Here is a 17,304-nt window from a genome sequence, read left to right on the forward strand (position 1 = left end):
ACAGAGCAAGTTACACCTTACATTTCATATATATACAACAAAGCACAGATATTCTTTATGGTTTTCTGTCGCATCGCTCTCAGAAGCACCAACCCTCAGCATATTCCACACACATTCAACAGGACTACTTACACAATTTCAGATACAGCCATCACAGCAGATACATTACATTGGTGGCTTCTACGTTGTTAGCCACTATCACCAAAATATGCAACACAGAAACACAATGGAACATATGAAATCTCTATCTAATTTAATGAACAAGTGGACACGACAGTTCACATACATCCAATTAGGAACAGATGTGCTATATATATATATGGCTATCATTCAACACTTACTACACACTATCAATTGTGAGATGCTACAAAATAGACAATATTAAAACACAGTAGAGAGAATATTCTATGTACATCCATTCATATAAAACTCAGCACACCAACAGCAGCAACCACTAACGAGACTTACACAACATAGGTGTAAAAAACACACCCCTCATATGTCCTGCACAGCGCTAACTTGCCACATAGCCAGAAACAGCATGCACAGACTATCTCGAATCGCCTAGACACAAATATATTGTCAACCTAACATATAAGTAAAGCCTTCTAATAAAGACCCTAATACAAAACAATCCTACCCATGAAACCTGGTTCCTGACCATTCAATATTACCACAGATGAACGTTTTGCGCATGATATAAATGTGCAGCATCACCCCAAGAAGGTTACACTACACAATCCTAGAAACCAACCTGAAAATAAGAGCTGAAACATCATCAAAGAATGAGTCGGAGTCCACCTTGAGGTGAAACCCCCAAACTCCTTTGGAAAGACACCTGGATAAGGGACTGTTCTAGAAGGGCACAATAGTGTCAGCCTACTTAGTATACAAATGCCAACATTGTAATTTAGCATTTATATCTTCTGCATTGATTCTCATGCAGCCTTCTCTGTAGTAGCCTCCTTACACTGGAACACCCTTCCTCCATTTACCCGTGGAGCTGTAGATCACACTGCCATCCGCAATGGTCTTCAAGCGAACTTCTTTCCTAACCAACAGCTGTGTTCTGTTACCACTTGGCCAGCAATGTTTTAGTACCGAGGCACCACGTTATATGCTCTTTAAAACAAACACAACATAACGCTGTCACAACTTGTGCGTTTCATACCCCACACACACTGTTAGATGAAATGATTGTAGGTGGTAGTGCCTTACTGCTGGTGAAAGTTGACTTCTAGAAGATCTTCTCTAAGGGTGAGGTGCCTTAGGTCTGTTATGATATTTATAAAGAAGCCTGATATTTTCCAGGACAAGCTGTTGGTGGATCATTTTCTAATATGACGTTAGCCTTGAAGGCCTTCATTTTAAGTTTGTTCCTGGTCCTTTGGTCATCGATAATAAGAAGATAGTTCGAGAAATGATCACAAGAGGATCCAAAATAGGGCTACAATTTTAAAGAGTATCAGTGCAATTTTATAATTGAATACTGAATGGATGAATAGTTTAAAATAATGGAAGAATACATGTGTTGAAAAGAAAGGGGCTAGAGCAGAGCCATGTGGTACACTGCATGTAGTGTTAGAAAAAGAGCACCAATGAGAGGAAGTGGAGGTGTCCCACTGAGGATCCATCATACATGTCATTATTGGACCAGATGTGTCACCCTAATCTGTTTCTTTCAGGCTTTTGAGCAGAATATGGTGGTTGGTGATTTCAACAACATCTCACCACTATTACAAGGTCATTGCTCCAGCACCATAGACATCCACCTCCTTATCTCAGAATATAGACAGCTATGCACTCAGTTCTTCATATCGGTGAGGTTATGTGGCATGTCAACCCCTCCTCACCCACATCCATTGGCACACTGTGGCTAGACTACTTGCATTAGCACACAAATAATGCAATTTCCTATTTTACACCACAGAACGTCCAATCTCAGCACAAAATAAAGACCAGAGAACTGGGGGTTGCTGGTGATGCACTTCACATTTCCCTAGATTCGCAATTGTTTATAGGCAGTCTTAAACTCAAGAATGATGTTGTAAAGAGCACTCTCCAAAGTGCCAAGACCTTCTACATTGTACACAGTAGCTCAGTATCGTATTTAAGAGATCCACATTGGATTAAACTCTGTTCTGGGGCTAGGAACATGTGTTCTTAGCATTTCATTTTACAGAAACAATGCCATTCCAGAAGCATGGTGATTTTCAGAAGAACCAGAATAAATTGTTTGCCACATCTTTAGAGCCCTTCCTTGGTCGACATATTAAACAACGTAATCTAACACAAATAGAATCCAGCCTCTAGAACAATGGAATGTATAAGAAGATTATGGAACCACTGAGTTCTGTCAATGTAAAATTAAAAAGGGACTATTCTATCAACTCAGTATAAAGGTAGAAGAGCAGGTCAATAGCCATACATCAATATCCATCTGTAAACAAAGTACAAAAGGTTACTGGAGTAGATGTCTTCACTCATCCTCAGCCTTCCCTGATTAACCCACATCACACCCCACCTCATGCAACTCCACTGGCTCCCCATACAGAAAAGATGTCAATTCAATCTGCTGACCCATGCACACAAGGCTCTACACAAACAAGGACCTGCGTACATTTACCACCACCTGAACTCCACCAACCGCTGAGAAGCCAACGCCCTGCCTCCCTTTCATTTGCCCATACTCCCCGCATCTACTGAAGTAGAAGTAGAGGACGCTCCTTCTCTCATATCGCAACAAAAACCTGGAACGGCCTCCCCACGCACCTCCGGACCATCACCTCACTTTTGGAATTCCGAATGGCCCACAAGACCTAGAGTTCGAATAAGCCTCCCGGACCTGCAAGCGTCTGGCTACGCTCTCGGGTGATTAGCTGTGCTTTATAAATCCTGATTGATTGTAGATTGTGATATCCTAGAAGTGAGGGCTGGTGTAGCCATTTTAACCTAGCAATGTTTGGAATGATTTGCTTTTACTATTGATATAGTACTACTCCAAAGCTGAAGGTATGGAGTCGAGTTGTTGTGACCTTCAATGAACTTAAGAGTGAAAATTGGAGAGAATGTCTGCTCTGAAAAGTGTAGAATCGGCTGAAAGTGAAGTGCAAAAGTGATTAATACTTCTAATTGAAGGGGCAAATTCCTAAAGGCGAGCGCTTGAGCTGCCACCGTGTTTGAGAGCTGTAACATCTTACTAACATTACAACAGTGGTTGACAACCACAAGCAATCCCATTAATCCTAAAGGTGAGGGTCAGAACGGCAGCATCCTTTGAATGACGTGTTTTCATCCTATATATGGTAGCTGAAGTGATTGCACATTTTGGGACACAGTCTGTGATAAATAGGTCTGCTCCGGGAAAGTGTTCAGCAAGCTCCACACACGCCAAGAACTTCCAGCCTTATCAGCCAGTTATGTTGGTGATGTCTACTGAATGCGTCACACCTACAACTTAATATGATAATGCAGCTTGGCTGTTTTATTTTCAGATAACACAACTCAACTTGGCTTCGGGATTTTTAAGCTATTACGTTTGAATTCTGTCTCAGTGGCTGAAGGCAGTGTGACTTCGACCAAATTACTCAATGACCCGGTTTCTCGTTTATTTAGTTGCATGCTATTTGCCTTATTCTACGTCATGCCGTCCGTTTTGTGCACTGCACCTCTGCCACCTGCATGCCCTTGTAGCGCTTATAGCAGCCTGGGGTGTCCTGCATAGTTCAGCAACTTGGTTTGATATTAGTTCATGTGATCAGGTGACATTGTGCTTGAGGTGAACTGACGACTCCGTGAAGAGACGTGATTACTGATCGCGCCTGGAAAGTTTAAAACTGAATTTAACCCCAAATAACCATCGTCGTTCACTCCCTCGGAGGGACGGGTTTATTTAATTCCTAATGGATACTGTCAGATTCTTCCATCTTGAACACAGTCTGATTACTTAAAATGACAATTTGATTCATTTTTCAAAGAACAAATATAGACAATATATCTTTCTCTGCAAGCTGTACATCCAGTATGGATAATTAATGTTATTTCGGAATGCATAATATATATACACCTCGGACATTAACGGTGAATAATGCCCTCATCGTGACTCATTATTCAGGGGCTCCTGGTCGGCTCATGTCCACATAGTGGAAGTGGGCGCCATCACACAGCACCGGCTGGGGATTCTTCCTCTTCCAGACGCTGAGGGAGTCACGGTGCCCGGGCCACTGAGGAAGTCCCAATCGCCTTACGCAGCAGAAGTCATCAGCCAGGGCCAGCTGGAAGTCTCGGGAGGTAGACTGTCCCCAGGGATTGGAAGAGAAGGTCTCACCCAACAGCTCACCCACGTGTAAGATGGTGTCACCTCTGTATTGACCCAGGCAGTCGAGAGAGAAGGTGGAGGACTCTGGAAAGTATACAACGGAAGGGGATCAAAGCTGGGAAACATGAAGGGTAGGGGAAGTAGAGAGAATGCTGGGATGAGAAGCCAAATAACAGAAATAAGACCCTGAGATGCTTGCATCTCCAGCTATCAGTCAAAGCATTCTTTTGTCATTATTTCCTTTGCCTTGCTAAATCTATAATTTATATCTCACATTTGCATCAATGTGAATGCCTGAATCTAAGCCCTCCATGACAGTGCTATGTGAATCAAGATAAAGGTACAATGCTGCGCAAAGAACACACAGTGTGTGAAGTTGAAGGCCCTGAACCAGCACTTTAGCTCCTCGCTGCGAAGCCCAAATGTCGCCCCATTGGCCATAGGTCTACTATGAGGCTACCTCGTCCTTGTTGAGTCAAATGACTCGAATCATGTGTTATTCAAGTATGTCAGTGGTGCCTAAGTAATACTTCCTCTACATAGTGGCACACAGTTCTCGTAGGTCCCAACTGAAACGCGTATTTTAATCCATTTAAAAGAATACGCGTTCTCCGCTCTGGGCACCACATTAACCATTAAGTAAACCGTGCACTCCTCAATATGGATTCACGATATCATGGACACCCTTGGCCTTCGCGCACTTACTTTGCCTGCTTGAGGTGATGTATGCTTTGGCATGCTTCAGGCAAAGTGCAATTTTCATTAAACCAAGATAATCCAGGTCCATTCGTTTCGTGTGCAGGCAGTAATACAATAATTACACAAGTACAAGCACCTGCACAAGTACAAACCACTAAAGGAGGCGTGCAGGCGTACCTTCAGCATCTGGCCATGCGAGCAACAAAGCTCGGTCCGAGAACTGCTCCAGGATACCAGGTCCGCCAGCCTGTAGAGAGAAAGATATTGGGGCATTTTATTGACTCTCATGGAGGTCTGCGCCTGCCTACATCTGGTTGGTTCTCCTGCTCCAACCTCGTCCATTGCATCTGAAAAACAGTGTCTCTGCTGAGGAGTAATTGTGCAGCTCATTGTGTATAGCTCGTGGGACTCCCCTTAGCTCCCTTGCTGACTTTACAAAACAAGATACTGATGGGAACTTTACCCATCGCCCGGCCCTTCGTGTCTAAGGCCTGATGTTTGCTACATCTGGATTTCCTTCAGCTCTCCTACTGTGGGTTATTTATAACTAAAAAAATACACAGTGTGCGGCTTTGACCGTGCTGCTGCTCTCGCGCTACAGTTAAAGGAAACACTGCTGTGGTGCACGTTACCTTCACTCAACCGGCATCGAGTAGAAGTGTACCATGAAACAATACACGCAGAGGAAATATCCTGAACAATTCATCTCAGGTCTCAACACTTCTTTAATTTATGTCTTTATCTTTCATGTTTGGAATACCCAGAATGTCGCAAGCATATGAACGTGTTCTCAATGCTTCTTCTGTTCAAATATACACTTATGGTTTGACACCATTTTCAGTAGCCTTAAAAAGGTGCACATAAACCTGATTTGACACCACAAGTCAACGTTTCAGCACTTGCCTCCTGCCTGGTTTTACTTACAACCCAGCTCATGACGGGCAAGGATCCCTATGACATATGCTTCACTTTCATTGTCAGTGGTAGCCATCCTATACCTTATTACATTCATTCAGCTGGAATCAGGTTTCCTGACAGAGCATCTATGAACTATGCCTTATTTGTAATTCTGCAACAGGTTGCATGGATAAATGCCCCAATTACTGATGGTTTGCCCAATGGAGGGGGTATCATACTTTGGTGATATATCCCTTGCAATCCTATGTGATTGGGCTCGTTACTGGTGGAAGCTACAATCACAAGCTCTTATTACTGATGGAATCTAGAATTCAAAGCTATCTTTCACTCACTTCATACTTTCCAGTGCTTGACTCTACTCATAGGCATGTCTTCTTACTTCTGGCACCATCTACTCCTGCTCTTCACCTGAATAATGCTTTTCCTCTCCTTTCTATCTTCTCTGGAGGAACATCTTTCTGAACTGTAAGGCTCTTGCTTAAGGTCATCCTTCTAGAGGTTTCAATTACTCAAGCTTTACTCGCACTGTCTGTGATGTCTTGTACCAAACCATATTTGGAACACTAATTTTGGGGTGGAGAAGAACAATATTGATTCTTTATTCTCCCCTTTTCCTACTGATCTCGTGATTTTTATATAAGCCAAGTTCAAATAAAAAGTAAATCATAGACCAATATCAATACGTGAAGAAGAAGAGGGCGATACTGGTAAAATAAATTATTAATTTGACTCTGCAAAGAGGAAATGCCAACGGAGGAAGATGCCCGTAACTGGAGGATGAATGTTTATGACAGTTCTGCCACCATTCAAAAGCCGATGGCTGACAATTGCTTAGCTCAGAGTGTTGATAATAAAAGCTATGCCTCGCACCCTTTGTACGGAAAACCCCATTCTAGAATTAGGAAAATAATAGTTTCTGTGTTAAATTATGTAAAAAACTATCAGAGTTTACAGTTTACTATAAGCTGTTAAATGGTGCAAAGGAAAGAATATCATAGAAAATCTCTGTAAAATGCCTTAATATCCCAAGATGTCCGAAAAGGTTAATTTTGAACACTGGAATAAGCAACAGATTGGCTCGGGAGTTGAGGGGTGTACAATTTGTGTGTCAACCTGCTGCTGAACATCTTTAATCCTTTAAGCTACAAGGCTTTATTCTTTTGTCTACAAAGGAGTATATATTTCAGGCCACACTGAGAAATGAAGACTCATTCCACAGCCACCTCCATCTTTCTGCCCACAGTGCCAGATTGTGAGGCAGAAGGACATTTACAGTCACACATCTTTTGCCTGTTTGGTAATGGGAAACCAGCCTATTCTAAAAGAACAAGCCTGCCTTTGGAAAGCCAGTCATCTACCTTCCTTGTCTGAGGCTTCGCATGTATGAGACAAGGTCTGTCCCTCTAATGCTTTGTATCAATTCTCTGATAAGTTCTTTAAGAGTCACTGTAAGAATCCTATCTCTGATTTGAATGGCTTATTTTAAGTGGCCAGAATTGAGGGAGGACTGCTAAAGGGTTGACGTTGTTCTCATTGTCTATATAAAGTGTCAGCTTTTCCAGGTCCATTTACCCATTTACCAAAAGAACCAGGGCCACCTGGCATGTCACAGGTTTATACATTTCATAGATTTAAGGTACCCTATATTTCTAGATATGTCTAAATTGTTAGTATAGGCTGAGCTCATTCAGGATAATGCCACCTGTGAGACAATGCTTCTCTTAGTTACCAATAGCTCCATGTTGTGAGATGATTGAAGAGTTCGGAAATAGTAAACTACAGGATGAATTTATTATGTGGTTGGGTCTTTTTAGGACAGGATATCTCCAATAGTGAAAGATGATGCATCTGTCTCAACAATGAAGGGCAGCGTAGAATCTAGAAGCCTACAGATAGGAAAACATTTACAAATGCATCTAAGTGTTTCAAATGCTTCTTCTTGATCTTTTCCGCAAAGAAAGGAAACAATTTTTTTAAACAGCTAAGATGATTTTTTTTTATTAGCTGAGAATACAATCTCTGAAAATTATCGAATAAACTGCATATAAACAGTGGACAAGCCTAACTATCTTGGAATCGCCCTGGCAGTTTTCGGCACCGGCCTATCCGATACAACTTTGATTTCATCCCTATACATATGTATTCCTTATTGTGAACTCTAAAACACAAGGAGCACAACCTCTGGTACTTCGAATAACCGATTTCTAACTTAGTAAAGAGTGAATATTCCCCTAAGTGTCTTAGGAACTTTTTGAGTTGCCTGTGATGTTCTTCCAACTACTCTGAAAATACCAAAATATCATCAAGATAGATAATGATGTATGTGTCCAATAAATCTTCGAAGATATAATTCACAAAGCATTGAAAGGTTGCAGATGCACTGCATAATCCAAAATGCATTACTGAATATTCAAAGTGTCCATATGTGGTAGTGAACACAATCTTCCACTCAACCCCTTTTCTAGTACATGTAGCAAATTGTAAGCTCCTCTAAAATGTATCTTTGAAAATATCTTCACTGACTTCATTTGATTTAAAAAGACTGAAATTAAGGGTAAAGAGTATCTGTTTTCAATTCTTACAGCATTGAGTTCCCTGCAGTCTATAAACAATAGACATTTATCCACTGGCAAGGTGATGCTGAAAACTAGGGTACTGCCTGGTGAACTGGAATAGCAAATTAACCCCTTCCACAGGTTTTCAGTGATATACTCTTGGAAAATGTTATCTTCTTTCATTGTTAGTGGATATATTCCCTCATGTAGAATCTTATTGTCGTGTATCAAATCGATGGGACAGGTACATGTGCAAAGAGTTGGTAACTGATCAGCTTCCATTTTATTGAAGAAGTCCTGGAAATGTTTTTATGTTTCTGGTATCGATGTTTGAGGATCACACAGCACACATAGTTTGTGTATCACACAGCACATTCAAGGATGCCCCTTTTTCAAGTCCTTCCTAGGAAAGCAGTACTGCTGGCAGTTTTGCAATGAAAATGTAATGGTCTGCTGTACCCAGTCATTGGAGCGATTGTGCCTTCTTAAGCAGGGCGTAACTAATACCACATCGGAGGTATGAGTTCCAACGAGTCCAAAGTGAATTATTTTTTTGGGTGTTGATTATTTAATGCAATCCCCAAGAGAACGTTTCATAACACACTTCCTAAGAAATCAGAAGGTTTCCCTCAATCCCTATGATGGGTTCAGAATCTTCCATGTATAGAACACTAGCACACGGGAAGAAAGAACATAGTAAATGGGCGCTCACAGTGAATCCACATAGTAATAGGGAGACAATAATAAGTAAGACACGGTGCTCCTGGCAAGAGGAACTTCCCTTATCCTCTAAGGCTTCCAAGGAAGCCTATACATAAAAAAGTCCTTGTTGTGCCGATAGGGAATCATGTGAAGAAACTGGCGATCATGAAGAAATTTATTCTTGGAAGACAGATTACATCACAGTAATAGAGAACAATCCTTAAAATCGCAATTTGGAACAGGTACTACGAGATACCGCGCTTAGATACACACGCGGTTTCCCGCTCCAACATATTCATTTACGTACAAATAGTTGGTTATCCTGGAATTTTCCCGGATTCATAATACTGACTGATGTATAGATATTAGCACAGCCCTGATGAAGTCTTTAGAGATTTTACTCTCTCTCAAGACGAAACACGTGTTGGCGTTGGTTGCTACATGATTTTAAGGTTTGTTCTCTATTACTGTGATGTAATCTGTCTTCCAAGAATAAATTTCTTCATGATCGCCAGTTTCTTCACATGATTCCCTATCGGCACAACAAGGACTTTTAAATTTCTCTACTTAATTGGTTTTTGATTCACGAGTGCCCTGACTTCTGACTTTTTCAGAATCTTCCATGTGTTGTTTAGGTAAACCATTTCTTTCTTGAAATCTTATATCCATGATGCACCCCGAACTGCCACAGTCAGTGAGAGTTACGGTAGTAAATAATCCACCCTTAGAAATAAATTGTACCAGGAGTTGAACATGTCTGCTACATTCTTATGTTTTAGAGGCTTATCTGGGAAAGGGAGAAAGGACTTGGCTGTGGTTCGCCCTTCACAGTCGAGTCTTGTAGGTTTCCCGAGACGTTGGAGAATTCCTTTACAAAAATGCCCATTTCCACATGAAAGACATTGGGCCTCATTTAGACTTTGGAGGAGGGGGATATTCTGTTACAAAGGTGAGGGATAGCCCATCAGCTGCATTACATTCTCATTATATGCTATGGAGATCATAATGGGGCGGATGGGATTTTAGCCACGTTTGTGACAGAGTATTCCCTGCGGCAAGATCTACATCAGGCCCATAGTCCTTCTTTCCTTCTGCTTTGCCATTCTGCTGTAGTTAATAATTATTTCTGAGTTGCATAGTTTCCTCCATTGAACCAGAATTCTTTGTGAGTGTTTCTAAAGAAGAGAGATTGAGCACCTTACCAGGGGAGCCATCATTTTTCTTGTTGGCTTTGGGTTTGCTGCACATCAATCTCTAGCGTGAGATCAATAAGTGTTCTACTGGTTGTAGGTTGATTAACAACTAAAGAAAGGATCTCCTTCTGTCCTTCACGTAGGCTTTGATAGAAGGCTGCTGCCATCTGCGTCACCTGTCCAAACAGCTTCTGCCATGCCCTACTGGTTCCAGCTGATGTAGGACAGTCGGTCTTCCTTTCCTTGTCGATGGGTGCTGCAAGTGTGGAGGCTCAAGTCTTTTGAATATATGTGTGCCGTTTTACCTGCACAATGTTTGAAAATCACGCAACGGACATTTTTGATCAAATGTCCAAAAATTCAATAGCCAAAGGCTTTGATTTAAAATTGAAGGAGTCGCCCAAGCCAATGTGTCTTCATTAAGACAGGACAACATAAAATAAACTTTTGCTTGGTCGTTTGCAAATTGCTGTGGTGATGGTAGAAAATCTAATTGGCACTGAAAGCGATACTGGTCTTTCATACCCATCTCAGGGGGTGGCAGACCGGAGGAGGTGAACTGATGCACAACTGCATTGCCGGTCATTACACTACTCCTGCCAGAATCAATATTAGCAGATTAGGGGAAATAGTCGGCCTCACCAGATGAACCAGGCAAATGAATTGCCTGATTTAATTTCCCTAACAGGCAAGCATGCTTCTGTCGTGCAAGTTTGAGATTGCCTTGGATCTTACTGATCTCTTGTGCTATGACTTGTAGGGGATTGACATTAGACTCCATCTTGTGTAGTCCGGCAAACTTTCACGGACTTGGTACTGCCAGTGTGATGGTGTCAAAGCCAATCCAGTTTTCTCCCCCAAGAGGTCAACTCACCTCTTGTATGAGGTCAAGGTTGGGAATGAAGACTCAGGCTAAGGGGAAAGGAGCATGGGGGAATGGAGAGAACGAGAGAAACACTCTCGAAGGTAAGTTAGAAATCCCCGACTGGATCCCACAGCACAGTGCCTCGAGTCAGATTTATCAAGGTTAGGTCCCCACATACATGTGAGAGAACACATATTACTAGGAGGCCTGCACCCAGAAGGTAAGCACGAGCCACTCATACCACAGACTGGGACTTCCAGGGAGCGATCAGATGGCATTCTGCAACTAGCCCTGGGTGCACCACAAAACCAATTGTGTGGGAAACACAAACTCAACCAAAGGGTACGCAGAGAACATAATAAGGCACAACAGAAGGGGGGAGAAGGAAACTGATGGAACTGAACAGGAGAGAAAGAACAAAGGTGGAGGAACAAGACAAGCTGAGTGTGAACTAATATGAGTAGTCACAGAAATGCTGCTGCCAGACACGTGAGCTTAGTGTGAGTCAGGCCCATATGCTCGGACTGCCACTAGCGATGTGGAAGCCAGTCTGTGTGCCAGTCTTCTAGTGGCTGGGGTTGCAACTTTACAGGGAGTGCAGAATTATTAGGCAAATGAGTATTTTGACCACATCATCCTCTTTATGCATGTTGTCTTACTCCAAGCTGTATAGGCTCGAAAGCCTACTACCAATTAAGCATATTAGGTGATGTGCATCTCTGTAATGAGAAGGGGTGTGGTCTAATGACATCAACACCCTATATCAGGTGTGCATAATTATTAGGCAACTTCCTTTCCTTTGGCAAAATGGGTCAAAAGAAGGACTTGACAGGCTCAGAAAAGTCAAAAATAGTGAGATATCTTGCAGAGGGATGCAGCACTCTTAAAATTGCAAAGCTTCTGAAGCGTGATCATCGAACAATCAAGCGTTTCATTCAAAATAGTCAACAGGGTCGCAAGAAGCGTGTGGAAAAACCAAGGCGCAAAATAAATGCCCATGAACTGAGAAAAGTCAAGCGTGCAGCTGCCACGATGCCACTTGCCACCAGTTTGGCCATATTTCAGAGCTGCAACATCACTGGAGTGCCCAAAAGCACAAGGTGTGCAATACTCAGAGACATGGCCAAGGTAAGAAAGGCTGAAAGACGACCACCACTGAACAAGACACACAAGCTGAAACGTCAAGACTGGGCCAAGAAATATCTCAAGACTGATTTTTCTAAGGTTTTATGGACTGATGAAATGAGAGTGAGTCTTGATGGGCCAGATGGATGGGCCCGTGGCTGGATTGGTAAAGGGCAGAGAGCTCCAGTCCGACTCAGACGCCAGCAAGGTGGAGGTGGAGTACTGGTTTGGGCTGGTATCATCAAAGATGAGCTTGTGGGGCCTTTTCGGGTTGAGGATGGAGTCAAGCTCAACTCCCAGTCCTACTGCCAGTTCCTGGAAGACACCTTCTTCAAGCAGTGGTACAGGAAGAAGTCTGCATCCTTCAAGAAAAACATGATTTTCATGCAGGACAATGCTCCATCACACGCGTCCAAGTACTCCACAGCGTGGCTGGCAAGAAAGGGTATAAAAGAAGGAAATCTAATGACATGGCCTCCTTGTTCACCTGATCTGAACCCCATTGAGAACCTGTGGTCCATCATCAAATGTGAGATTTACAAGGAGGGAAAACAGTACACCTCTCTGAACAGTGTCTGGGAGGCTGTGGTTGCTGCTGCACGCAATGTTGATGGTGAACAGATCAAAACACTGACAGAATCCATGGATGGCAGGCTTTTGAGTGTCCTTGCAAAGAAAGGTGGCTATATTGGTCACTGATTTGTTTTTGTTTTGTTTTTGAATGTCAGAAATGTATATTTGTGAATGTTGAGATGTTATATTGGTTTCACTGGTAATAATAAATAATTGAAATGGGTATATATTTTTTTTTGTTAAGTTGCCTAATAATTATGCACAGTGATAGTCACCTGCACACACAGATATCCCCCTAACATAGCTAAAACTAAAAACAAACTAAAAACTACTTACAAAAATATTCAGCTTTGATATTAATGAGTTTTTTGGGTTCATTGACAACATGGTTGTTGTTCAATAAAAAAATAATCCTCAAAAATACAACTTGCCTAATAATTCTGCACTCCCTGTAGTTCTGGGAAATGTCGTTTTACGTGTCGAATGATGTAATTTGCATTGCCTGTGTGTCATCTCTTCCAAGTCTGCCTTCTCTTGTGCCATACTGTGGTCCAATGACATGATATCATGGACCACAGGGAATTCTGGAGGCCGTCCTCCAGTGGCAAGTACCAGACTATCTTTTCACTGAATGCCCTCTGTCTACCTACCCTCCTTGTCCTCATCACCGATGGCAGCATGTCTACAAGGGGAAACATGTGGGGGATCAAGTGACATAGATGAAGCCTGCCAGTCATCCATTTGAACAGAAGTGGATGCCATTCATCAGGTTCTCCTGACAACTGCCCCATACAAGAGTCAAATGCTCTTCCAATGCAAAATGAACCAGATGTCCAAAGCTAATATCGCAAGCAGCGCGGACAAGATGTTCAACATTAACACAACTAACCCAGAGGATTTGCAGGTTGGGATTTCAGTATACTCTCTTTGGCAGAGGCCTACCTTCCTGGGATGAAGAATATACATTCTGACCATCTCAGCCATATATTCATATGCAGGTATGTATGTATATATGCGCTATCTGTATAACTTGAACATTGCTGAAAGGCAGCAGAGAGCTATCCAGGAGCACATCATGAATCGCTTCATGTGCAGGTTTGCCACTAGGTCTGCAACAAATGTCTTCCAAATCCATTAATTTCCAAAGATCAGGCAAGAGTGTTGCAGGAAACATTGGTGGTAAATCTGGTGGCCGTGGCGTGGCCTATTTGTCTCAGATCCTGGTGGAGTTAGCTCTGCAACACTGTTCGTTTCTCTCAATGAACTATTGTCTACTTTGGCAACACCAGCTCTCAGCACCTGCTCTATAGCGCCTTCATCTGGTAACTTTGAAAAGTGATGTTTGGACAGAAGAGGGAGCCTCAGATAGGTTGCTCTAGCCTTTCTCCAGCAAGGAGTCATTCCAGTCGGAAATGCCATAGGGAGTTAGGCCTTTCACCAATGTGCAATGGTTTGAGAAAAGGTAGCCTCTTCTTTTCATACTGCATCACCCTTCCAGTTTCTTTTACTAGGCCATTATTGCCTGGAGAGTAGTTGCTCTATTTAATTGATCGGTACAGAGCTCACTATATATTTGGAGCAAGTAGTAACTCTCCACTACATAAACAACATACTTGCCACTTTTGGTCTGGCAGGAAAGGGTAGAAAGATTGCCTTGGATATTGCTGATCCCTTATAAACCGAGCTTAATAAGTAGGTTTTAGTGACCACCTATGGCGTGACGACATCCTGGACCAGTCCGCGAGGAGGTGAACTGATTGGCGTCTGCAATGCAGCCACTTGGGCTACTCCACATAGATTTATCCATCTCTATAGGTTTGGTCGATTAGTCTCATTCTGTAGCACAATCAATTATAAAGCCCAATGATTGACTAAAGTCATAGCTGGTGCACATTCGCAGTCCTTTGTAATGCCATTAAAAAGACTGCCCGATTCATTTAAACAATTCTACTTTGTACGTTCTAAATTTGACCCTTGCTGAAAGACGAGTACAATTGGCTCAGATTGTTTGAAAATATATGCCTGTTTTACTTGCACAACGTTTGATAATCACTGGTTGCCTGTCTCCAGGGCGAAGACTCACCTCATTCGTGCAAGGTCTTCACTAGCGAAGCTTTGAATTAAGAGTAATGAAGATCACCGGTGATGGGCAGTTGTTAACAATGGGCAGTTGTCTAACAATCGCCTTCTGTCTCATTGGCGAAGGATACAGTAATACAATTCGAGTTCGTACTCTACTATTCTCAAGCTGTGGGTGCCCTGCCATCTAGTGGCTGTAGGAATACATTGCTCTTTCTTACCCAGCACATCCCGTACATTAAATGATCTTGCTCCCTTCACCGGAGCCAAGGTGCCATTGGTGGCGTTTTCCACTCATGTTCATGCCAGAGAGAGATGCTCTTTAGTGACTTGGGTTCACATGCATTCTGGAAACACTACCCTCCAAATACTTTATCCCAGGACTATGGACCGATCAGGCAAGGTCTTAAGACGTAAATTTGTTTTAATTTTTTGGATGGCTGATGCAGCGTCTCTTCTCCTTTCTTCGGTTCACGGAGACATCGACAGATTGGGAATAAGAGATAATGAACAAGTGGAAGCTGGATGAACTGATCTCTATCGATACTCCCGCTTCTTAAAGATGCTCATGGCGAAGATGCCGATGCATATGTATGGCAGGAAGGTCGATTGGGAGGCTATGCGTGCGAAACACACGGCTGAAGAGTCCCTGGTGCGCGAAGTTCTGTATTAACAGCGCTGAGAGCGCTTCGGGCACCGCCATTTCGCTCGCAGGGGGGCACACCTCCACCAGTTCCCTCTTTGCCCACTTTCGGGTCTGGGTTGAAGTATGCATCTTTTATACTCTGCTGTAGGGCTTGTGTAACACTTCCATGTTGCCATTTTAGCTGTTTCTCTCACACTCCTGCTTCTCCACCACAAAACTGGACTCACTCCATGCACAGTCAGCGTGCAGCAGCCGATCCTCATTCACACTGTGTCCTGCCACGAAACCAGCCAGTGAGTGCAGCCCATGCTCTGCACCCCCAGGGTGACAGTCTATGAAGACCCGCCTCTCACGTCTGCGGAGCAGCGGTGTCCCCATACTGGATAGCGAGCATGGAACCAAGTTCCTCAGAGGCCAGCGGGTACGGAGAGCATCCCACCCAAGGACCCAGCCCCTGAATCATGGACGCGACCCCAGTGGTGCTGGGATAACTTTCAGAGTGGGGTGCTACGATCAATGTTACATCCCTGGAATCAGTGGGACGGAAAGTGGTCGAGGTGTGGAGTGTAGCCAGTGGTGCCTTTTGGAGTTCCCTGTTGCAAATATATTACTAAAACTTGGTGTGGTTGCGCCACTGTCATTTACAGACTGTGCACTTTCCAATTCAAATGTCCAAAAAGTGTGCACAGACGTATTTTTAAATGGTAAACCTACATAACGCACGATAATATGTGGAAATCGTGTTTCAGCAAATATTTAGCATTTGCACATCACTAAGTAAAACGTCATGATTTGTTTTGATCCTATTAACATTTTTGTTGCTATGATAAGTCAGAATTACGTCGTTTATGCTTTCTTAACAGCTGATACCAGTTTGAAATCTTTGTACAGTTCATTTGCAGGTATTTACAATTTATTTTTGTGTTGACTTGCAAATAGTTCACATTACAAAATCCTCTAACTTTGGAGTCACAGAAAGAAAAGTAAACACTAGTTTCCATGTTAAAAGAATAAGCAAACAATTTGTCAGAAGGCATAGCCTGACATTTGACCTCTGCTTTTCGATTCACATGAAACGTGACAAGATAAAAACAGCATTTAAAATGCATTTTTATTGCTCATTCACCTTCTGAACTCCAGCAAGGTTATTTTAGGGGTGCAGCAGCGCTCCCCCCAAGCCCCTAATTCCATTGGCTATGGGCTACCCTCACAGACCTGATGCAACTAGTCCTAATAACTTAACATTCACATGACAACGCTGGGGTAAATGGCATCTTCACGTTTTGGTGGGATGCAATTTAGCAGGACTAGCAAAATGGTGTTTTAGACACAGGGCCTTTTTTGTTGCAACAGAGTAACTGTTGAACTGGTGTGTAGAGTCTCAGCTCCCTTCAAAATGCTGTGGCCCAGTCAGTAATTGCAGTCTGGGGTCAAACTAGTCTTTCCTTTTCTACACAGCACAACTAGGTGCATTGCTCCCTCAATGGGTGCATTTCCTTTGACTAGCTTTCTCACAGCTCTGGTGAATCTAAGGGGTTGTGAACGGTAGTCGAGATAGGTGCCTTTATGTATCCTGAGTGTGGGACCTCAACAAGGCCTTTCTTTCCATGTTCATGGAAATCAGTCAACTG

General features: G+C 42.8%; 1 protein-coding gene across 1 annotated transcript in view; it reads right to left on the reverse strand.

Annotated features, from left to right (window-relative positions):
• Positions 1-238: 238 nt before the first annotated feature.
• Positions 239-17,304, reverse strand: part of LOC138285842 (uncharacterized) — a 33,274-nt gene continuing 16,208 nt past the window's right edge. Inside the window, exons 4-5 of the mRNA XM_069226274.1 lie at positions 5,195-5,264; positions 239-4,402 (exon numbers count right to left, since the gene is read on the reverse strand). Of these exons, the coding sequence (XP_069082375.1) occupies positions 4,107-4,402; positions 5,195-5,264 (366 nt within the window). The 3' untranslated portion in view covers positions 239-4,106. The remainder of the gene's footprint in view (positions 4,403-5,194; positions 5,265-17,304) is intronic.

Source organism: Pleurodeles waltl, chromosome 3_1, assembly GCF_031143425.1.
Source record: "Pleurodeles waltl isolate 20211129_DDA chromosome 3_1, aPleWal1.hap1.20221129, whole genome shotgun sequence".
NCBI lineage: Eukaryota > Metazoa > Chordata > Amphibia > Caudata > Salamandridae > Pleurodeles > Pleurodeles waltl.